At 38.0% G+C, this 25,326-nt stretch overlaps 1 protein-coding gene across 2 annotated transcripts in view; it reads right to left on the reverse strand.

Annotated features, from left to right (window-relative positions):
* Positions 1–3,671: 3,671 nt before the first annotated feature.
* LOC127972471 (RNA-binding protein Nova-1) overlaps positions 3,672–25,326 on the reverse strand; it is a 51,818-nt gene continuing 30,163 nt past the window's right edge. For both annotated transcript variants that reach the window (XM_052575972.1, XM_052575973.1), the window contains 2 exons: positions 21,771–21,937; positions 3,672–12,455 (listed from right to left, as the gene is read on the reverse strand). In XM_052575972.1, coding sequence (XP_052431932.1) covers positions 11,433–12,455; positions 21,771–21,937 — 1,190 coding nt within the window. In that variant the 3' untranslated portion in view covers positions 3,672–11,432. The remainder of the gene's footprint in view (positions 12,456–21,770; positions 21,938–25,326) is intronic.

Here is a 25,326-nt window from a genome sequence, read left to right on the forward strand (position 1 = left end):
GAATTCATGGATAATTAGAAAAGCATGCACACTTGAAAGATAAGGAAAGTGTGACCTATATAAAGTTCACTCTGCTGTAATTTGTCATAAGAATGGCTTAGCCCTCAGCAATATTCTGTAAAAAAACATATTTATTAAAGCATATGCTCATGAACAAAAAGAAGAGAAACAACAACTGCAGAAATGCAGAACATATCATATGTACCATAAAATTGATAAAAACAAATCACTGTACACGCTACAGTGCTTTAAAATCACAGCTTTGCATTGCAACGTTCTTAATTAATTTCTCTATCTTATGTACATATAGTCATAAAACACTGATGTTAAAAGTTATTCTTTATATTACGAACAAACTCTAGGATAATTTATCAGCTTCATTTGTTAGAAATATTACAACAGCAAAAAAAAAAAAAAAAAAAAAAAAAAAACCTACAAAACTATTACAATCATTTTTCAGTGTTTTTGTGTTGAAGGATGAAACCAGTTTGAATTGAGCGAAATGGAACTGGGTGGATATTTTGGTCTGTCAAAAACAAATGCACACGTTCCCACTCAAGGAAATGCTATACTCTTTAATTAAAGAAAAGGGGAGGACAATTAAATTAGAATATAGAGTTTAAATCTGGCCTTTTATGACTCAAGGATGAACTTTACTTTCACAGTAAAGAGAAAGTGTTTTCTTGCTACAGTGTAGTCGCTTTTTAAATTGCACTTTTTAAACACAATCAAGTAACTGAGAAAAAATGTCTTGTAAATGCACATTAATTAGCGATTTATCAATTGTTTTTGTCAGTTTTGTACTATTTTGTCAAAATACATCTTGTTGCAACATTCAAACAAATGTATCAAAGCCATAAAAAGTTAGATTATAAAGTTTTGAACATTATTGCTGATCAAAGGATATATTCTGAAGGACCACCACCTGATTTGGTTTCATCTTTAGTAACAGTGTTTATGGTCAGATTTTTACATTGAAGTCACTGATATTGTATATTCAGTTGATATATTCACATGTACACACAGTAAGCTGAGGACAAAGTGATTTTCTACTGTGACTCAGATTGCTGACTTTCGTTTTAGTCTTCCTGTGGGCCAGATTTCAGCTCGCTTTGACGTGACAGCTACTCTCTGTATCAGCACAAGCCTTCATGTATCCGAGACGCACTAGCTTTAAATCGATTAGACTGCACCGCACTGACTGAACCTGTATCCTGGCCGTTTTTAAAGAGTCAGCCCTATTAAAAGTAGACATTTCATGCTGAATTCATGCTGTTCACGTTAGCACTACCGCACACACAGAAACCTGTTGTGAAGCTGAGGAAACCAGAGGGACAGCACTGTTCGTTTACTGCGGCTGCGGCTCATGCATTCCTGAGGCCTGTTTGCAGCCAGAAAGCTGTTGCTCAAACTGCAAATCAAAATGATTTACTCTTACACATTTGTAATGACAGATGTTGTCATTTTTTTCTGCACATAAATGCAATTTATAAAAATGCATCTGTAGGATGGTGGTACTTTAGTGATTTTATGTACAAATCTACCAATGTACAGTGGCCCAAAAAAGTATAAGCCCAGTTTAAATGGATGAAAAATGACAAACAAAATAAAGAATTTATTAAAAATTATTCTCTCTCTCTCTCTCTCTCTCTCTCTCTCTCTCTCTCTCTCTCTCTCTCTCTATATATATATATATATATATATATATAAAACATATAAAACTGATTTTTTTCTTTATATTTCTAAATGTTTTATATATTAGTACAATTTATATTTGGAATATTCAAAAAATATACATTTATATAAGTCATTGCATTAGGTAAGAAAATATTAAACAAAATCAGAATTAATTTAAATAAATACATTTTAATGTAACTTCTAAAGTTAAATATATGACAACACACACACATACATATATACATATATAAATATATATATATGTGTGTGTGTGTGTGTGTGTGTGTATGTAGGAAGACGTGAATGAAGAAATGTAATTAAATTCACACATTTTAAATGTCCAAATACTTTTTAGGGCCAATGTAACTAATCTGACTTAAAAAGGAGTGACAAATAATGTTCAGCAAATTCACATTCAGTATTGAAAGTAAATGCAAAGACAGTCCGTCTTAATAAAAAGAGCTGAGAGTGGCTGACGCGATCTCAGGACAGAGTACTGCGTGTTCTCCCTTGAAAAGTGCTGGACTGAGGACTGGAGATCTTTGCACATGTTCCACAGGTCTGTTTTCCAACTCTAGGGATTTATGAAGGCTGAGAGCATATTCTTGTCTGCTTCTTGCTCTCTCTTACTCCTTTCACGCCCCCTCAGAGGAGAGGAGGGGGGCAGAGACAGTTACGTTTGCTTTCTGGAACAGCTGGGCTGAAATGAGGAAAAGCCTGTTGGGTTTGAGGTGAGGGGAAGGAACCGAGCTGGAGCGAGGGAAAATCAATCATGGCCTAAGGCTGGTAAAGGTGCACAATTAGCGAGATTGGATACATTTGAAATGAGGGAGCTTCAGCTACACCAGCTCACCATTCCCAGTGGAGACAGAGAGAGGGAGTGATGATTCCACTTGTAAGGCCTAATTATTCATCATGACAGTTTGCATGTCTAAAAAGGAGCTCTGAGCTTTGGGGCCGAGTTATGGATGCAGATATAGATATCACAGGATCGTGGCTAGATTATGAAATCGCTACTTATGTATGACGGAAACTTTCCTACATATGATTTTATCCATCCTGGACTTCTAGAAACTGCCTTTTTTATCCCTCATCGTGCACCAAATTATTGCAAAACATCCTATTAGAATTGAACGCTGTGTTTAAAAAATATCCATTTTGTCTGAACACTGGAGATACTTCTTTAGTGTATGGTTGGTTTGGTGAGACAGGTTTTAAATCATGCGGTGAATGTTAATTTCCCTGGGGTCTCCACCACAGATCAATGTGCTGGAAGCCAACATGAAGACCGGTCATCCTCTCTGACCGATGGCTATATTGGGATATTCCACAGTGCTTTTAGCTGGTGTTGGCTTTGGAGACATGTTGGGAAGGTGAAGGTGGTTTTTGCAGTTTGGATGAATTAGTGCACAGAAAAAGTGGGTGGATGACAATGATCAAGGGACTTTATCATGTTTTTGAGCTCAGCTTGAATTGACTTCATCCTGAAACCACATGCATTAAGAGCAAAAACGACCGAGCATGTGATGGCAAATTACATTGTGTTACATCACACACGCTGCATTTGCATATCAGTCACACTCAAGACACCCATATGAATTTTTCAGGCTTATTTCACTGATGCACTATTTAAAATGTTTTCTTACTAGCTTTATTTAAATATTTAAACTCTAACAAGTAGATGTCAGTTCCATTAAAACATCCATGTGATGAATTTCATTTTCATATTTTAAATAAAGGTCAAATCTTTAAATATTAAAACAAAATTGATACTTTCCCCCTCATGTAACTTACCTCATGAGCTTTAGCCGGTGTTGTAAGTGGCCCTTCAAACTCTACCCACGTGTCCCTGATACTTCCAGTTCATCCTTTATTTTCACTGTCACCATATACAAAAAATTTGAACAAATTCTATACAGTAACGCAATCAGATGATTTTTTTTTCTTTTCGGACCGCAGTCCGGTACCTTTCTCCAAGATATGTGAGATGAACAATGACATCAATGTAGTTTATTATTAGCAACTAAACGTAGTTCTAACGTTACACTGTACCAGCCATTCTGACATTTAAAAAAAGGTAAGTCATTGCAAAAAAGAGGAACATGCAATGTTTCCAAAATGCCTCAGTTAACACATAACTCCATGTCACATAGAAATTATCATCTAAAATGAAGTCACTTCGAAATGACGTAATTATTAAAGAACTGTCTTTGAACTCCTACACATTCTTTCAACAGCATTGGTCTCGTTAAGTTGTAAACATTACAGCATTTTGCTTGCTCCTTTAATTGGGTGCATATCATTCTGTTGAGTCGTTTTTTTGTTTTTTTTCTTGAAGAAGACTTGATAAGCGATCGTACATGGTAAATTGTCTTTGGGCTCCTTTAAAAGCTTGAGGGAGAGCTGGGTTGCGGTTCTGTGAGTTCACAGAGTAAGGTAGATTATGTAAACACCCTGAGAGTCACTTGTCTGTTTTTTCTCTTTTTTTTTTTTTTCTTTTTTTTTAATTAGCAATAATTTAATAAAATTCGGGCCTGGCCCTGGCAGCCGGTAAGGGATGGTGGCGGATCATGAGTGGAGGGCGAGTTGACTGGCAACCGCCTCCTCTGCAGGCATGAGAACAGAGTTAATGTGGGTCTGGTCGAGTAGTATGTTATCGATGGAGAACATCACATGGCGTGGGAGGTGCGTGGCGAGGGAATGGCTCGTAAGGGAGGGGAGGGTAAAGGTAGTGGTGGAAAGTGGTTGGCAAACGGAGGAGGGGGAGTTATGGACGATCAAAATCAACTAGGCTTACATGATGGGATTGAGCTATAACATCAGCAGGTTCCATTGGTAAATGGAAACCCAACAGATTTTAGCTTTAGGTGGACAGAAAACATAACAACTGCCCGGCCAAGCCTCTCACAAACAGTCGCATTCGTTCATTCATTCGCTCGCTCGCATCACTCACGCAGCATGGCCCCTCCCCCAAGACCGAGCACATGGTTTCAGGCACGAACTTGCAATGTGTTATTTGATGAAACTGAGTGTAGTGGGAGGTGAAGAATAAGACAACAGAAGACAGGTGATGGTAAAATGAACATTTATAATGACTGCTGTTGCTGTCGGAAAATAATAACCCTTAAATAAAAAAGAAAAAGAGAAAAAGAAAAGGAACGACTTAATAGATATTAGCACTAAATTGCTGACTTCACTGGTAATCCACAAGTCAAGAAACACAACTCACTATTTTTTTGTACAAACACAATGCTACAGTTACATTAAATATTTAATACTTTTTTAAAGTCAGTTAATGGATGATGTTAAAAGAAACCACTAAAATGCTAAAAACAAAACAGTAATTCATCTTTCCAGTCATTCCCTTTTGTCTAGTTTCTTGATGCCATTTATTAATAGTGTATAGTAGTTTGAAAATAAATAAGCTCATGAAGGGTTATCAGAAAACAAAGCTGGCAGCATAGAAACATTAGATGTGGAGCTCAAGCATGGTTGAGACGCATGAAAATGATCGTTTGGCATCACAGAGAAACAATTTTGTCTCGTGAACAGATGCTGCAATGGTCAAGACACCTAATCGACACATTATCACAATTTACACTTGACACGTCTGATATGTACAATGAGATTAGCAACTACCATCAGTTCAAGTATGAAACCTACACTAATCTTAGTCTACCTTGGCGGTTAGTAGTGATTATGCATTATGTGAAGGGGCCGGATCTGGATTTTGACCACCTGATGGCCTCAAATCAATCTTTCTCTGAGCTTCTTTAATTTAGTTTAGTTCAACTTCCTATTGGTTGCTCGTAGGAGCACTCCACAAAAGCGATTTTATGCTGCCAGCCCCATTACGTTGAACACGTTTCTGGTTACAGTTCAACCAAATCTGACAGATATTTACAATGAGAGAAAATAATGAAATTGTGGAGGAAACAGTTTGGATCTTATTAATTTTTTTTTTTCATTCTTTTGTGTCTTTTTTTATTATTATGATTTTTTTCGTCCCCAATGATGACTTACAAAAGAGAAATAAATCCAATCATCTCAACTAGAATTGCACAGTCTCAAAGTTTGGAGATGGAATGGAGATTTTAAGTCCAAACAGTTGATGAACACAGAAGGGGAGGAAGAAGGTCAATAAAGTTCATGAGGGGTGAGAAGTTCAAAGTTCAGAAGACAGAAGATGGCTGCACGGCTGACGTTTACACACTCCTCAGCTTTTTTGAGCATGTTTTTATGCTAAAGCAACAAAAAGAAACCTGCCATTAAAATTGATTTTTTTTTTCTTTGCTTGCACTTAATGTTTTCCATCGAGAAAATCAAATGGAGAGACTCGGGGGTGAGGAGAGTGACAGTGCCCCCCAACATTATGGCACACAATCAGTGATGTCCTGGAGGTTGAAGAGATGACAGAATAAGGAAAAGCAGTTTATGAGAGGTAGCCAGCCGTGTTTTTACCGTGTTAATCCAGGTTCTTGCTTTTACTGCTCGCTTTTTGGGTAATGTTGAGGCGTCATGACTGACATCATGTTATGGAGAAACATGCTGGCTTCATGGGTGCGTCCAATGGATGTCCAACATACAAGAGAACTCAAAAAGTTTGGAATGGTACTGTTTTTGTTTGGCACTCAGGAGAAAGTCTGGGAGGGTGTGAGGGGGAGGTCGGCAGAAGAGTGGGGAGTGGTTGGAAAAAAGGGGAGCAGTGAAAGTGCAAAAGGGAGAAAAAGGGAGAGTAAACAGGATACATATGAATGACATTTTTGTTATACTTGGTCTAGGTTAGAGAGTGTCGTACAAATAAAAACAGAAAAATAAAAAAGAGAACAGAACAGTGATATGACAAATGTGTTTAAACATTGCTGGTGCTTCAATGGGTACGAGCTCAAGAGTGACCCCGGACTGTCGTCTTCTGATGGCGTGGGGTGGGGTGTTGGACTGGGGGGGGGCATGTGGGGTTTGGGAAGAGCGACGAGCTCTAGCCGTGCGCCCAGATAAAAGCAATGACCTTCTCGACATCAGCTAAACCATAAGTTTGCATTCATCTTGACTGCACAAAAACACAACTGCGCCGTCTCCTCTACGCATGAAAACATAGCAACCATGACTAAGCACAGTGCAATTTTGACATTGAAATTGAGAGAGAGAAAGAAAAAAAAAAAACATTATTCATGATATCAGACATGCCCTTTTTGGCACTTATTATCATTAATAATAATAATAAAAAACGCTGTCAAAATAACGATTTCTGTAAAAACAATTCTGCCGTTTTTGGTCAGCTTCGAGCATCTGGCCAAATCCGTTCTCATGCAAACAGTAGTGCTGCATCATTGCGTCATGATGTCATCAGGAAGTCCCGCCCCTTTCTGAGGTAAAGGATTCAAGCAGTTTGGCGGAAACAGGGCTGCTCTTATCTGGGGTGGCGTGAAGCGTGAGAGAAGTATAAAGTGCATATTCTCGCGAGAATGGGCCAAGCTTAATGTGCAGTGATGGCAGAACAAGCTAAAAAACAGAAGCCTAATGATGTTAGTACTGACACAGCAAACACAAGCCCTAAAATCATGATCGAAAGAGTGATATGCAAACTTATGTAGTGGTGAATACATTCACGGCCATGTTAATGTCACTAAAATAACCCTCCGTTACCCAACTTTTCCCATTGTTTTCTTAGAAATTATAACAAAACATTGATAAGTCTGTACAAAATGAGTGCTATAGTTATGACGCTGAATATGATCATGACTATGAATGGATTTGGTTTCTGTGGCCTAGTTTTCATGGACAACAAAAACTCCAGCTTGGTCTTAGCAAAACTAAAAAGGTAAAAATGTGAAAAAGCTAATTTAATAGCTCAAACTGTTGTTGCCATGCAAAGATTTGTCCTCAAAATGAATACACATTGCCTAATTGTTTTTTTTTTTTTTTTGTACGATTTTTTTGTCTTCACATTTTTTTTTTTAATCCACGCTTCACTTAGTATCATGCAATATCGACGTGCAAAAAAGATAACATCTATCTTCACAAAATACATTTTCAGAACTATAAAAGGCTGACTTAAGAATGCTGATATCTTATAAAACTTTAGCCATGCTATGCTAACTCGGCAGTCTTCTAGCCCCAGGGGATTTTTTTTTTTTTTTTGGCCTACGAGATGAATCCCACCCTTATTTTTAACAAGGACTAGATAATTTAAGGGGGCAGAAAACTCATCCTTATAGTGCTAATGTCTATTTTTTGCTTTTCTAGTCACTTAACCCCTACTAGTTATTTCTTAACTGTGGCTTGTTTGGCACTTTTCACATTTTTTTCTTTTTATTAAATTACAAAAGTATGTCTGCTCTTAACTAATGGTGTTTAAATCACCGTTAATTCTGTAAAGATCTATTTTGGCACAGGTTTATTTAATCCACTGATATAGCAATTATTTAATCATCAATGTAGCATTTAGATACACCTCTTACAACTACCACATCCTGCTAAATGACTGACCAGATATGTTTTTTAATCTTACATTTTAGTACATCACTTATTCAATAGCAGCATCTTCACAACTTAAAAAATAGTATATGCAAATCTACTCAACATCTAGGTAAATCCAAAGCTCCTACACAGACAGAATAAAAGGACAAGACATGACGACATGCTACCACGTATATTGCTTTCAGTACTCCTCACATTGGATCTATTTTCCCAGTTACTAACAAAAAAAACAAAGACCCCCCTCCCCCATATGTACTTTCAGTACTGAATACAAAAACAACAAAACAGAAAGCTGCTCCTTGACACTATATTGGCACCTTTTATAGTTTTCACATTGAATTGTCACAGTAATATCTTGCGTTTAATGTGTCTTAAATCAAACGGTGATGTAACTGTTTTTTTAAACAAGAAAAAAAATATCTGGGGGATCTACTGAGACTCGTTCAAGCTCTGAAGTGTCTGATGAAGTACTGCATCATGGGTAAAACCGAACTCACAGATGCACTCTAAAATGCAGAGGCGCTCGATTGCCATCGCTTTCTTGTCTTGATCTTCAAATCTGAACTATTACGTCCTATTGTTTGAAAATCGCACCTCAACCAAAACGTGCAGCTATCTTTTAGTAGAGTACCTGGAGTCATTGCTGTTTCAAACCTCCTCAACTTGGGCGCAACTGCTAAACATATTCATGTTTATCCAAACTTATCACTTTTACACGCATTTACACCACACACATGCACACCATACAAACACATGGATGGTTGTATTAAGTCCCTTTTGGAAGGTATGATGTGCGCAAGTGTGATCTACTGCAAGCATCTAGTTCTACTCTTTAGGCGCATCTTCCCTTTCGCATCGTCATTGTTTTGTGAAAGGGCAAGCAGACATGCACTGTTACGCCAGACATCGCCACCCATGGAGAGATGTGAGAGAAAAGGGGGTCTCTTGGTTGATGTGTCAGAATGGGGGTGCACGAAGGTAAAAGGGGGTGTTGAGAAAAGGTGAGGGGAGGTGATGGTTTTTAGATGAGAATAAAGAAGCCTCCTTACCAATCGGTTCAGATTTACTCTCCCTGGTGCTCCAATAGCAGAGGAGAGGAAAGAATCATAACTTTAGTCATTGGGAGAGAGAGCACAAGCTGTCTTTTCCTGTTGGTCTAATTCTTCTTTGGGAAATGCTAAAGTCTTGATAATACGGAGCAGTTTGGTATTTTTAAGCTCATTCCAGCCGGTAAAGAATCAATATGTTGTTGTTTAAATGTACAGAATATGCCATCCTCTGCCCCTTCTTGAGAAATATACATGGTCAGCTGGCGGGTACTTAGTGCACACTTGGAAAGATAAGGTTGGATACTGCAACATGATGCCAAAAAACTGGTCCAAGGGTCTGACCTCAACCTAACAAACCATCTAGGCTTCCTTTCCGCGCTACGGTAAGTGATACCTTGTCTCCATGTAGGTTGTTATAAATATGAGACGTTCCACATGAGTACATTCCATCATGGTGATGCACCGATGCGATAACGATATAGAAACCCTGACTTTTTTGGCCTTCCATCACGGCCTCCACACTTCACAGTGCATTAAGACGAAATTCAGTGTACTCCGATTTAAAACAAAAAGGAAATAGGACCTTATTAGCAGCACATACGTCGCACATGGGTATTACAGATCTGCACAGGATGATCTTCACACGGGCAGCCTGTTCTAAAATTTGTCATAGAAAAGACAACCTGGGACTTCCGTGTTACTGAGCAGCCTGTGCAGATCAGAATTTGTTCGTCGTCATTCAGTAGTATGTTGTTCATGAAACGCCTCAGAGCTCTGAGTGCCAATTTCTGATTTGACATGAAATATCTACGTACATTTTCCTGCTGATTTGCACAGATATTCGACTGCAGCGGCTCAGAGTGCACAATATCTCACACTGGAGAGGGGCAGCGTAGAGTAAAGATGGGGATATGTTTTGGGATGTTACATAAAAGTACTGGCTTTCATATAAAGTCGTATTCGGACACTCCCTTGGACTTGTGCAAAGACCTACATTCTCATTCAGTAGATATGTGAATAAATTGTCTAGTCCCACTGTGTTTTCAAGTCTGCGTATGTTTAGTTGCTTTTTCAGCATTTCAATCTGGTAATAGTTTGCTGAGTGTGTGTTTTTTGTATGAATATCACTGTACAGTACATCTGCCCCTATTCTCTCTGTTGGTGCTGACGGTGCAGTTATCACTGGATGTTAAATAAGACATATATTACATGGACACACGATTCAATCTACTTAAATAAAAAAACTAAATCCAAAATATTGTCTTTACATTCATGTCAACCTGAATTCACAGATTAAGAAAAACAAAAGGAAATACCTCAGTCCTTATGGGTGAAATCATATTAATAAATAACGTTGATGGTGATAATAATTTGTAATAATAATAATAATAGTAGTAGTAATAATAATAATGATAATAGTATTTGTATAAACACCAGACCTTAAATCCCATAGACGAATGCCACAATTTTCTTGGAGCTCTGGTACGAAAGATTCAGGTGCGTTTTGCATCCTGGCCTATGTCCGCAACATGATTCCCTTATGCTAACAACATTTGTAGTGGCATGCACCTGGTCCAACTGGAACCCCAGGTCAATGTCTAGCAGCCTCACATCCCCTGCCCTGTCCCGGCGCGGGGCAGGGTCGGGCTGACTGGGATTGGGAGGGCTGGGGCGAGGGGAGCTGGGGTTTGGGGTATGGGGTGTCTGGGGGGGATATTTAATCAGTCTCAGGCCCTCTTAAAAAGAAGGCATGGGCGAAAGGGTGGGAGTTAAACTAAGGACTACAAAATTAAAGAACAAAAATCTGTCAGCTAGGAGGGGATGGGGGTGGGGAAACGGCCAATTCCTGGGATTGCTCCACCCCATTGTCCCCCATCCGACCACCTTGCCCACCTGCTGGGAACTGCAGCATGGCAGCATGCCAGGTTGAAATGCCATTCACTGCTGTCCAGAAAATGCACAAAAACAAACAAAACAAAAAACAAAACAAAATCAATAAAACCAATAAAAATCCAGAACTTAAGGATTAAACCCATATTTACATTTTACACATTTTTCTTTTTCAAATTTTCTTGAGAAGAATTCTTTCCATCTTTTTTTTTTAATACTGAGATTTTTACCACAAAGAATGTGGCCGATTTTCATCGATATTCGCGCCCTCCATCTTTCTCTGTATCTTCCCCATCCCCCACTCTTTTTCTCTCCTTTTTTTCATACTCCCTGTTTTTAGCCCACCTTCTGCGGATTGGTGGCCCTCACACCCTGCTCGTATGTGATTCGCTGGCTGATAAGATATTGGGCTGCCTGTGTGGCGGCTGGCGATCCGGTAATGGTCACTTTACGGTTTCTGGTGCCAGGAACAAACTCTCCCTTTTTGGAGATCTGAATGCGGGCTCCCGTCAGTTCTTGGTACTCCACAAGCGTTTTGCCTCCCTTCCCCAAAATGGCACCCACCAAGTTCTCCGGCACTGCAATCTCCACCACATCTTTGGCCCCCTCAGCCAGCTTCTCGGTGGCCAGCAGGGAGCTCGCCATGAGTGGGGAAGCTGCGCTCAAGTAGCCGTTGGTGGCTCCGGTGGCGGCAGCGAGCGATCCTAGCGTGAAGCCTCCCAGGCTGGCTGCCTGGTGGGCAGAGCTGGTGGTTGCGTCGTTGGCGTAGGAGGCTAGCAGGTTGGCAGCCGCGGCTGCGGCAGGGTTTGCACTTGCAGCCACAGCGGCGAGGACTCCTGAGGCAGCCGCAGGGTTGAGCCCTAGGCCCAGGGAGTTGGTATTGTATCCGTAGCTGGCTAATGTGTTCAGTGCGGATGTGATAGCCAGCAGGTCGTTCCCTGAGAAGCTGGACATGGTGGTGGGGAAAGCGCCGACTCCAGCCAGACTGGCCTGCCCTAGGAGACTGGAGGCCGTGGCCGCCGCTGCTGCCGCAGCAGCCGGCATCACCTCCGCCGAATTGGCATATGGGGAACCGGTGGGGTTGGAGTTGGCCACAGGGCCGGAGATGTTGGAGTAGCTGATGTTCAGACAGCTGCTGCTCTGTGGGTCCTCCTGGATCTTCTGCACAATGATCTCCACAGCCTTGCGGTTCTGCTCAGGCTCTCCGCTGATGGTGACAACACGTTCCTGCAGGTTGATGCCTTCGGGTTTCTGCGAGAGCTGGACCCAGGCACCAGACTGCTCCATGACAGCCTTCACCGTGGCTCCGCCCTTGCCGATGATTAGCCCTGCAGTGCTGTTGGGCACTATGAGCTTGGCCTGAAGAGAACATAAGTAGAGAGGCTGGTGTCAGTTAATGAGTCACTCTCCAGCACTCATGTGCTAGTTAAACATGCACCATTTTTTCAGGGATTTAAAAGTATTAAGAATGTTTTTTTTATCCACTGGGAGCCCATTAGTGGCAGCACAACTAGTCTCTTTGAACACAAACAGCTATTTTTGCAGCAACTGCACCCGTATGTATTAAAAACCAATGCTTGCACTTGTTACAGCAATTACTTTGTTTCAAGTTGCCTTTTTATCAGTTAAACCACAAATCAAGTTACATCTTACAGATGAGTTTAATACACTAATTTAGCGGCACAGCTGCGTAGTGTTCTCAGAGAGTAAGATTTAGACAATGTCTGAGAAAAACAATTTCCTCACTGATGGAGGGAAGAAAAGTGTAAACAGTGGTTACCATGGTTTCTTCCCTAACTTAGAAAGGCTTGCTCCTCTGATCAAGCAGTGACTCATGCTGCTACGTTTCACCAGAGCTTCACACAGAACATTCTGATCTTGTTAAAATGTTGCTAAAAGCAATGTTACTAGATGTGTTCATTAAGATTTCTTTCCTAAAAGTATTTGAATTTGTTTCCATATAAGCAGTGTACATATCATGTTCTTAAGTTAAAGGTAATGTGAATGCATGTAATGTGAGACACTGTATTTGGTGATGTAACTGATCACCATTTTGAGATTATAAAATATTATAAACATAAAAGCATTAGAGAATTTTTGTTTCTAGAATGTATCTAGATTTTTTTTTCCACATTGTAAAATCACATAAAAAAAAAAAAAATTCTCAGTGTTGTAATTGTCAAATGAACTTACATCTTAAACTAATTTACAATAAACATATTAGATATTAGAAAATTAGTTATTAGAAAAAAAACCTTTAAGCTGGTGAGATACAATTACTTAAAAAATTATATATAATTATATATAAAAAATTATATATAATTATATATAATCGCTTATATATATATACACGACTAAAAATGCCAAAACTACATAACAAAATTAGTGAAAATTAAAAAAAAAGTTAAAAACATAAAAATAAAAGCTAATTCATAAACATGTGTATAATTAAGTGTATAAATAATACTAAAATGACACTTGATTATCTGAGATACAAAACACAAAGTATATAAAAAACAAATATGAGACAGGAAGCAGAGAACAAAAAATATGATTAAAATTATATTATTATAAAATTTACAAGAGAGGAAAACTGCAGCACTGATGAGCCCAGAAAATGATGTATTAGACGACACATATAAAGATGCTTGTATGTTTTGTTCTTGTATTTCCTGAGCTGTGAATCACTAGGTAAAAAGAGGCTCCTCCTGAAAAGCATCGACTCCCAGGGGTCAGTGTTTCCATGGAAACTCAACTCCAGCATTCAAGGGGGACTGAAAAGGGAGTCGGAATGATGCATAGCAACCAACCAGCCAACCACCCCCCACCTTATATGCTCGCAACCATTCACTTAAAACCCCCAACTACTTGTGCCATAATACAGCATGTGCGCACATGTATAAGAAAACATCACACACTTTTTGAATTTCGTCCGTGTAACTTGACATATTCGCTTATTAACTGAACCAACGAATTAGCGCTTGATCTCTTTGATCATAGCCAGATACATCTAGTGCTGTAGCATTGTGAGAAAACAAAATATGCGGTGTGGTGTTCGCTTTGACAGTTAATTACTCTGTATAATGAAAAGCTCCAGCCCTCCGAGAGCGCTTTCACAATGCTGGATTCAGAATATTTGCACTGTCAAAATGACAGATAGAGAGATGGAAATGGTAAAAAGGGGGGACGAGAAGAGCGAGGTTGTGTGTGTTTGTGGGGGCGTGTGTTTTTTATGTGTGTGTGTGTATGAACAAAGCGAAGAAGAGAATTGAGGAAAGCAGAGAGAGTGAGAGAGGTTGGGGAGGGGGTGTTGATCGGCTCAGCCTTTACGTTTGTTTCTTTTGTGAGCTCTTTCGTTCTTTTCACTCTTTGCCTCAAGGTCTGCTGAAGCTCGCTGCCCACAGACATGTCTTTACAGAGGCTGTTTAGCCTTGCCACTGTAGCTCGAACTCTCATTCAGCTGAGCCGAATTAGCATAGAAATGAAAAACTGCCGCCAGGAAATTTCATGGACTCCTACATTCACCTTTTATCTTGCTAGAATAAACAGAACCTTGTATAAGGAAAATAATTGTATTCGCGATTAGCGTTTAATGCAGTGGAAAGCTGATTGTTTTTGGCACCAGAGACGTACTGTGATTGATCTGTACATACGCAGTGCAGTCCAAAGGTCTGAGACCTCCAGTGAAAATGCATTTTTTTTTTGCTAAATTATCTATTAGCAGAGTAGACTTGTGACCTTTTGTTCAAAGGAGTTCACAAATTGATTCGTTTCCTCAAAATTCGAATCAAACTTTTTTTTATTTAATTTAATTTTGTTCCTTAAAAAAACAAAAAAAACAAATCCTAATTTCAGACTTCAGTTGAATTAGATTTGAATGTGTTCTCAAACTTTTGGATTCCACTGTATGGACAACATATATTTAGATGGAGCTCATAGAAGTTTTGCAATTTAATGGTACATTGTAGGGATACATTTAAATAATTTCACTATTAATAACTTCCTTATGCAGATTTTGACTCCAGATCTTCATGTAGACCTTTAATTAAATGCACACTAATAATTAATATATTTTTAAAAAAAGATCAACACTCTTACATTTACACCAAAATACACAATATGACAAAGGCGATTTTTTCAAAATAACTATTAGCATTATTAAATGACATTTATTGCTACTTATAACAGATCCAGCTCTTCCACCTTTTTCTTTATGATGCCATAATTTTCCATGATGTGATTTGGCAAAAGAAGTGCTGATTGAAATGAGGTTGTTGGGTAGGAATCGAGCCGCGTCGACACATATGCAGGTTCATTTCACTGAATGCATCCAAGTGCTGAGCTAGAAGAGGTGGATGCCTGCTACATCTATCTATAAAAGAGTGAACAGAAGAGGGAGGCTGAGACAGAGAAATAAAGAGTGCAAGAGGGAGAGAGAGTGCCGCTGCGCCACCAGTCATCTGGGACTAGAAGCCTTTGATGAATTGTCGGGAGGATGCTGCAGGGGGTTGTGGGTAATGGGCAATGAAAGATTGCTCAGCCATGAAGGACATGCATGTTCTCCTTATGTAGACTGTGTTACTTTATTCTATATACTGCTATAAAAAAGAAAAGAAAATAATGAGAGCAGCATCTGAGACTAGCAAGAAATTAATCAAAGGATACGGTCTCGTTCTGTGTGGGTTTTTGCTGAACGGGCAGATGAGGCCCCAGGAGTCTTTGTATCCGGCTGTGCGTTATAAAAACCGTTGAAAAAAGCAATTCAAACTTCTTCTAAACTCTTTTTACTGATGTGCCAGCGAAATGCACCCAGTCCTGAAGATGGCAGGGGTCTCAAACGATGTGACCCCTGGCGCATCCCACCCGAGCAACTGTTCCCCCCTCCCAACCTCTGTCCCCGGAACAGTGCCTGACTCTAGAGCCGTAGCCGTTTGCACTTTGAAGTCTTAAGCGCTTGCCTTTGGGTTAATCGCCTGTCTCCTGATCCTGGGCTTAGCCGCCCATCTCTGTACAGCATCTGCCTGTGTGCTCTGACTGCTGGCATTGACAAAGAAAAAAAAAAGCCTCCACGCGAGTTAAAAATAACACCCTGTCCTCCTCCTCCTCCTCACCTTGGTCTTATGACTGTCGTGAAAGGTTGTTGTTTGCTAGCGAGGGTCGTATACAAGTGGTCGACTCTCAATCTTCACTCCCTATAATTCTTTCTGTCAGGCTCACGCACAGCAAGCAAGCTTGTGATATGGTTAATTTTCACTGCTGTTTTATATTTTTAGCTCAAGAGCAGAATGCAACAAGCTATTTATTTCACCTGTACACTGTAAAATAGATAGTAAATAAAAGATTATTAGAGTATGTTTTAGAAGAAATTACTGTTTCAATCTTAATTTCACATTTACTTTGCTGATTCTTTGTGAAATTTACTAGCAATTTGTGAGTAGAAATGGTTTCTCCACCGATCTTGTTATACTACTAAATTAGTTTTTTCTGCTTTTAGACATGATGGTGGTAAAAAGGATATATTTGGAGACATATCAAAATAATTAACATGCATTTATGAGTGCAAAAGACAACCATTTCCTCCATAAATAAACAAACAGTTTTAGCCCTCAGCTATCTAGACTGCATTAAATAACCCTAAGTGAAATCACAAGGGTTATTTACACACCCAAAAATAGTCTGCCCTGTAACGTCCGAGCTCATAGTAAACTAAAATAGGGTCCTCAATCTCCCCAAAATCCAGTGTGCTGCCCTCTCCAATAGAACACATTCATATTTTAAGTCTCAGACTGACATTAATTTGAATAAAAATCTAGAATATGACAAACATTCTGAGATCTTAAACGTTTAGTTTACCAAAACATTGAAGTACTGTCATCATTTACTCACCCTCATGTCATTCCAAAACTGTATGGACACAAATGAAGATGTGCTTTTTAGCTATACAGTTGAAGTCAGTGGGGTCCAATGTTGTTTGGGACCTCACTGACTTTCATTGTATGAATAAAAATACTTTTCTTCAAAAACATTCTTCAGAAACCTTTTGTGTTCCACAGAAGAAAGAATGTCATTGGATGAGATGGAGGCGAGTACATGATGATAGAATTAGGGAAACTATTCCTATAAGCTTATATACTCATAAGTTGGATGATTAAAGATCTTTAAATGTGGATATCCACATAAAATAAACTTGCATCAGAAAATATCCATCTCGACATTAATATCTATTCTTGAACCGTTAGCCTTGACATCACAGATCTCTCCAGGAACCCAAACGCAGCAACACCAAACGAAGTATGCACCTTACAGATGCATATTTAATAAAGATCTAATTTATTATTGATTTTTATGCCATTCCAGACAGCTCAAGTTCTGCATCCATCAAAGAATGTTACAAGTCGTTTCTCCAGGGGTCCGGCTCAGGATTAGAGATGCGCGAGCTTCGGATAGAGTACATCCCCACACACATAGACAATATGATATCACCACAGTCCATTATCAATGGGGTGACCTGCTTTTAAGATAAGTGTGACACTCACTGTGAGACTTGATATAGACATGTCAATTCTTCTGATATAGCCAATATAATCCCTGATAATAATGCTCATCATTCTGACTTATAAATATCCTCTTGTATCATCCGTTGGACATGCCATTTCAGGGCTTTATGTTGCAAATAGAGTGAAAACTATATTTTACACCTCTTTTGATAAATGTTATCACATTTCATGGTTATAAAATAGTTTTGAAATTATAAAGCGCAATTGCAAAAGACAAACATTTCAAAGAGGCACAAAACTAAAAGAAAAATTTGGTTGCACTTTACTTAAAGCCTTTATGTATAATGCATTATAAAGGATTATTAAAGGGTGTAATGCATTATAATTATTCATATTGTTCATTGTAATACATTATTTCTTGTTGTAAATGATTGTAACCAAATTCAGCTGCACAGTGTAAAATGAATTGATAAGTGCTATTATAATATATTAACTGGGATTACAATTATAAGGCATAATTAAATCATAACTACTTTTATAATGCATTATACATAAAGCTTTAAGTAAAGTGTTAACAAAAATATAGTCAGTTTTCCACTTGTTTGATTAATTATAATTTTTTAGAAACCATTTTATTTAGATTACACTCACAAAAAGCAATTTCTAGGTAATTATTAATTATTAAGTAATAATTAATTATTTTATTAATATATTTAAAATAAAATGTATAAATAAAATAGTTTATTAATTAATAGAAACAATTAACTCATTCTAAACATTTGAAACATGAAATACCTCGAAACCACAATTCCATATTTTCCACGACCCTGTAAAAATCATAAGTTAGCGCATGAAAGATCTACACATGCTTTCCACAAATACGCTGTGACTGTAAAAACAAACAGCCAACAGAGTCTGCAAATACTAAAGACACACAACACAGACGGCATCTGTCCTTTCTTTCACCCAAAGGAGATTTGATGCCCGGCACTAGAGGATGTACTTCCTTGTCCAACATCCAATGTGGTTTCAAACTCTCCCTCTCCATTGGCTCTTCTGGAAATGAGATCGATACTCCGTGGAGAGACAGTGACCTTTTTCCTGGCCGGCTGAAGGATTTGAAGGTTAAAAAAGGCATAAAATATTTTACCCAGTCACTATCCCTCTAGAGAGCACATCAAGGAGGGGAGAGAAGGGTAGGGAAGGCTGGGCTATTGGGTGAGAAGTTTTTTTTCCAATTTTAGACATTATAGCAATTTTCCTGATGTCGCTTTTAATTTAGGAGACGAGCAGAGAACACAGCAGTGTTTCGCTTGGCTGTCTATGTGTGTGTGCGGGCGTAGTGCTCCAATGAGAACTTTTATTAGATTCACGATGCCGGATAATTAAATAGGCTGGCTTTGGTGGTGTCGTGAATGGAAAGGATGGTTTGAAACAGCACAACCACTTAAGGCAATGCCACTGATCAGTTCAATAGAAGCAAAACTGTGGGTTATTACTGAAAAGCCAGTGATGCATGGAGAAATTCATTCTTTTCTCTGTGATGTTGGAAAATAGAGATTACAGAGAAATTGTTCCACTTTTCGAAGTCACAAGTGAAACATGAGGAACCATTAATGGTGTTCCAGTGCCAGTGTTCATAAAAACTATGTGAATATGCTTTAGAAGTCAGCTGATCCTTAATGAAAGTAGAGGATATGTATTTCTGGATTGGATGGATTGAACATTCGATCGCATATATAGAGCCTCTTCAGTCAGGATAGTGTAAATGCCCAAATGCTGTGATTTACTGTGGCTAGCTATAGACAACACCAGGGACTCTTGTCTTCCTGTGCATTAATGTTCCATTTCCTGAAAAAACAGGATGTGGGAAACAGGGGGAGGAAAAGATCAGAGGAAACCTGCACAGACCAGAGGAAGCCGCTGCAGGCTGGCACTTTACCATCTGAGTTTAGTTAAACACTGTCTGAAACAATGAGGCGTCTATAACAATAAGCCACCTAGATGATCAGATTGATTTCCTGTGTGGAAGGGCCGGTGGATTCAGTTTGGTGTTAGTCGGGCTCTTGCCCTGGCCATTTGGTTGCAGGCTCAGCAGTTGACGTTCCTGACCCGAAATCAGCAGCTGTTGCTTAATATGACTTCAATTCTTGCCCTCGATCTCTCAATCAGTGTGTACTGCAATGAGATACATGCCACGACAGCCGCACGTGTGGTGACAATTGGAAAAGAACGCAATGGCAATTCAAGATCATATGACCTCAATCACATTACACTGTGACCGGATTCAAAAACAAATCACAATTTTGACTAGTGAAGAACAAAATCCTTTAGAGCAAAATCATATATATGATAAAAAACTCAATTAAATATTGACAAAATAAAATTCTATTTTGTGAACAATTAATATATCAAATATACTTAATTTATTATATAAATTATACAACTATTTTTATATATATTATTATTATTATTATTATTATAAAATGACTATTTAATAAACGTATACCTATTCATTAAACTATTAAATTAAATATTACATATGGATTTATTATTGCAATTTTATACTCATTTACAGAAAAAAATATAAGTTATACATTATAGAATATATATATATATATATATATATATATATATATATATATATATATATATATATATATATATATATATATATATATATATATATATATTATAGGAGTGTTTGTGTGTGTGTAGATAGATAGGTAGATAGATGGATGGATGGATGGATAGATAGATATTATGGTAGCAGTTTATTTGTATATATTTATGTATGTACATATATTTATAAATGTGACAACAGAACCCAAGGTGTGTTCTGAGAGTCACATAAAATATAGGTTAACACGGCAGAGATAGAGCTCCATCTTCCACCAAATAATTACAATGAACCAACAAAATAAAAGAGAACGGTAGCACTTTATTTTACAGTCCTGTTCCTCATGTACATACTATGTACTTATTATAGTAATTACAATAACTATGTAATAACTAGGTACTAACCCTGAACCTACCCCTAAACCTAAACCCTACCCCATGTAGTTACCTTGTGTTACCAGAACTTTCTTAGATAAATACACTGTAAGTACACTAGAAGTACATGTTTGTACACTTACAGTACTGTAAAATAAAGTGCAACCAAGAGAACTATTTGTACCATATTGAATTGCATAGCATCATATTTTTTTCCCATTGAATCTAATCGGCACTGCATCATAATCGGGGTGAATCAGATCACTTCGCATCAGAAGCTGCTTCATATGCGTCTTTAATGTGTCGTATCCTTGACTATGAATAGAACGTGTCATATCAGACTCAGTTATGGAGATGCACATCTCTAATAATTACAACATTTCATTCAATGTCAATGCTATCAGTCAATCTTGATCAAAGGATTGAACCATAAAATAATCCTAAGTATATTTCAGGGAAGTTAGTTGTGACTCTGAGCTGTACATGCTCAGTGTATCTCCACATTCTAACCTCTCTGCATTCCTGTATAAAATATAGCTTGAAATATTGCACAATGCAGCAGAATGCCGGCAGGGCCTGCAGTGATACTTTCCCAGCAGAGACAATAATGTGCACTAAAGTGAGATGTGTTGCTCCGCTCATAAGCCCTATAATTACATGCATAAATAATTAGGTCGGCAACTCTGCAGGGGTAAGTGTCTTGGACTTATGTTCTAGGAATTCAGGTTATGGCCCTCTCTTCACAGAGAATGCTCAATAAGCACAAAGAAGACACTTCTTTAATGGACAGGCTTAAATAAAAATGAAGAACAGAAAAGGCAGCATGCCATAAATTATTCATGAACACAGCCAACTCTCTTTTTTTCCCCTAAGTGACCGGTGGTAATCACCTAAACAGAGAGCCGGTACACAATCAATGACTTGTCTAATTGAAACACACTAAGAGTTAACACTGTTCATAAGAAAGAATTATATAATCAAAATGTCCCTCCTCACTTCATTTTATTCTTTGAATATATTCATGGGTCAGTAGGGATTGTGTTTTTTTATTATAAAACCTTATGTAATTGTAGCATAAATAAAAAGGAAGTACACAATCTCATGCAATATCTGAGAGGAAACTGGAGATACAGGAAGTTTCCTGAATAGGAAAAGGGGTGAGTTGAAGGAAGAGAGGCCTCACCTGTTTGACACGGTCAGGGTTGACGGTGGTCTGTGGCTGAAGTATGCTAACCGGCTCTGTTTTCTGAGCGCTCTGCGGCATCTCCCGCACCTTCTCTGCAATGAAGTCATGGACGCTGTTCAGCGCCTCTACAGTGCCCTGGATCAAGCAGACACGCTCTGTTGTTCCTAAAGAAGGCACACAAAGAGAATTATAGTTTAGGCTCAGCGTGATTTACCGATGTTGTCTAAAGTGTGCTGTAGAGTGATTCATAAAATGGCATTTTTCTTAGTGCAGCGATGAGGTGAGAGCCAAAGGAGCATGTTTTCTGTGTAATAAAATAAAAACGGGTTTCCAAAAGCCACTGCATTGTTCCACCATGCTTCAGTATTTTCCATGTCGACTTAATTATTAACTTTAAAAAGATTTCTTTTAAAATCACATGAGCAGCCAAAAGTTCAAGTCAGTGTAAGTTCAAAACAATTTCCATATCATCAAATAAAATATAGTAAAAAAAAGTCACCCCTAAAATAATTATAGGAAGTATACACATATTTAGTGTACAAAATAATATAAAAAATATTTTAAATAATTAACGTCAGATGACCAATTAATTATACACTACTGTTCAAAAAATGTGGGGTCGTTAAGATGTTTTTATTGAGTAAGGATGCATTAAATTGATTAAAAGTGATTAGTTAAGACATTCGTAATATTACAAAAAAGAATCTATTTCAAGTGAATGCTGGTCTTTTGAACTTTCTATTTAGAAAAAATCCTGAAACAACAAGTATAACAAACTGCAGCACAACAATTTATTAAATATTTCTTGAGCAGCAAATCAGCATATCAGAATCAATTCTGATCATATTAAACTGAAGACTGGAGTAATGGAATAAATCATAGGAATAAATAACACTTTAAAATATATTAAAACAGAAAAAGTTATGTTAAATTGTAATCATATTTCACAACATTACTGTTTTTACTGTACTTTTAATTAAATAAATGTAGTCTTGGTGAGTATAAAAGACATCTTTTAAAAATTTGTATTTTTTTTTTAATTACAGACCCAAAGGTTTTGGACACACACACACACACACATATTTATAAAAGCATGTATGTATGTATGTGTACATATATATATATATATAAGCAAAAAAAATTCCATTTGTCACCTGTGATCCCTCCCTATAGTTATCTATCTATTTATATATTTCCCATCAAAATCTCATAAAGATTTCTGCAGCTACCCAAATTTGTTTTACTACTGCTGGTGTAAGACTGAGGTCGTTCGGCATGTTCTTGCGATTGATGGTGTTTGGAGCTAAAACGTTGATGGAATGCTTTTTTCCTTACATAGAAGCAGCATAAAATATCATCAGCTGACAACACCAGGAATCACTGATAACAGAAGGCTTACGTTCAGTTTTTACTCAACTAAATCTTATAATATTATGGCGCAATGTTTGTATGACAGCCACGTACAGTGATAAATATCATACGAGTTATCAGAGTTTGAAACTGTCCGTTGCTGGGCCATCAATCATATTACACTAGAGACTATAGACATTGTGTTAGGAGACAAACAACCAGCATTAAAGCATCTGCCCATGTAAATACCATGGATCTATGTACATGCAGACTGAAGTTATGGGAGCAGCTGCAATAACAGTCGCCTGGCAATGCTACTATTTTTGGCAGCCTATTCACAGAAAGCCTTCCATTAGACGCCCCAAAGTCTCCACTTTCAATTAATTCTGATACAATATCGGCATTTCGACTCCAATTCCACAGAACATGAGGTTAAATGCATACACACATTGTTTTAATGCTGCAGACTCTAAAGGAATTAAGCGACTGCAGTTCACTGATTGGTTACTAATCCTTCTACACTATAACATTTTGCCCAAAAGCGTGCTTCTGGGACATGTATCCTCCAATAACCCAGCCAAAATCACACTGCGTCATAACAGAGGCAGTCAAACCTGGCCATTCAGATTCAGAAATAAAAACTAAATCCACAAAAGCTTTAAGTAGAAGTGAAGAGGGGAAACAAACTCAACCGGACTGATCCGAAGCCAGGATCTCTTGGCTCCCGAGAGGCTGGAAAGCGAATCGGCCCTTATCGGCACGGCGCAGTAAGGGTTTTCCGGTTTCCTTTTAACCTTCTATTGTTTACTAGCATGAAAATGATTGGGTTCGGTCCCAGACTAGCTATATGAAGCCGTGTTAATACGCTCAAATTGAGGAATCTCAGGATCATGGATGGGATCGTACAAAAAAAGAAAAGGAAAATAAAAAGCTTTGCTGAGCTCCCGACAGCTGGCGGCCTGAGAGTAATCTGTGGCAGACCAATCGGGTGGTAGATTATTAGAGCAGAGATCACCATTGTTTTGGCAGGGAGTTGAGGGGGTAGGGTGTGGACAACACCAGTCAAACAACTGTCAGAGAGTGAGGGCTAGTTTTGAAACATTCCTTATTTTTATGGTATAAACATGCACGCAATGAAATACCAAATAGCTGCATAGTCACAGTTATGTTGGCAAACAAGCAGAAAGCTTATGTGTTGTGTTGACTGTCTGGATGAAGATATGCTGGAGAGGTTGTGATGTGTCTGTTGTGAAATACTCAGCAGGATATGGGAAGAAGGCGGGGGGGGGGGGGGGGGGGCGGTTTAGAAAGAGGTCAATGAGGATCTTCTTCCCTCCTGCAAACAGAAGGGTCACTTTCTGACACACGTTTAGGTTTCTGCCCATGGAGCTCATTGAAAGTGATGGGCAGTTTGCTTTACCCCTCGTCTAAGCACATAAACACCCCTCCTCAACAACTCACTGCCTCATCAGCATCCACACCAAAAAATAGTACACATAGTAGGGCTGGGCAAGATTTGATATATACACAATATTTTCTATATTGTTTGGCTGACATTATAAAATTAGCCAACATACTAAATGAGACAGAATGAGACTTTTCAATTGATATTCTTTTTTTTCTTCTTCTTTTTTTTAAGAATCTTAATAAAACATTAATAATAATAAAAAATATATTTATTTTGTACCAATACCAGCTTTGCCATCACAGGAATAAATTATATTGTAAATGTATTGCAATAGAAAACAATAATAGAAAAATAGAAAACATTTCTAATATTGTTTCAAAGTATTACTGTACTGCATTGCTGCACCCCTGGTAAGAGATTTATTTCAAAAACATTAAAAAAAACTTACAATAGAAATGTAAAGATGATATATATAAAATTATATATTTATATTTATATTTATATTTATTTATATATTATTATTTATTTTTTTTAATTTAGTAAAATAAAAAGCAAAATTCCTTTTTTTGGTTTTATTAAATTACTACTGTCTTATGCTATGAACTCATAGTTCCTCTAATTAAAAAATAAAAAATTAAATAAGTAGAGATATGCATATATAATGAATAGCATGAAAAGGATTGAAAAAAACATTCAGAAATAAAAAAAATAGTACACAATGAACGAATGCCAGGGGTGCAGGCGGCAGTTAAAAATTTAGATTCTGACACAGGCCCAGTGAGTCACTGTGCTGCT

This window comes from Carassius gibelio, chromosome B15 (genome assembly GCF_023724105.1).
Source record: "Carassius gibelio isolate Cgi1373 ecotype wild population from Czech Republic chromosome B15, carGib1.2-hapl.c, whole genome shotgun sequence".
In the NCBI taxonomy this organism is placed as follows: domain Eukaryota; kingdom Metazoa; phylum Chordata; class Actinopteri; order Cypriniformes; family Cyprinidae; genus Carassius; species Carassius gibelio.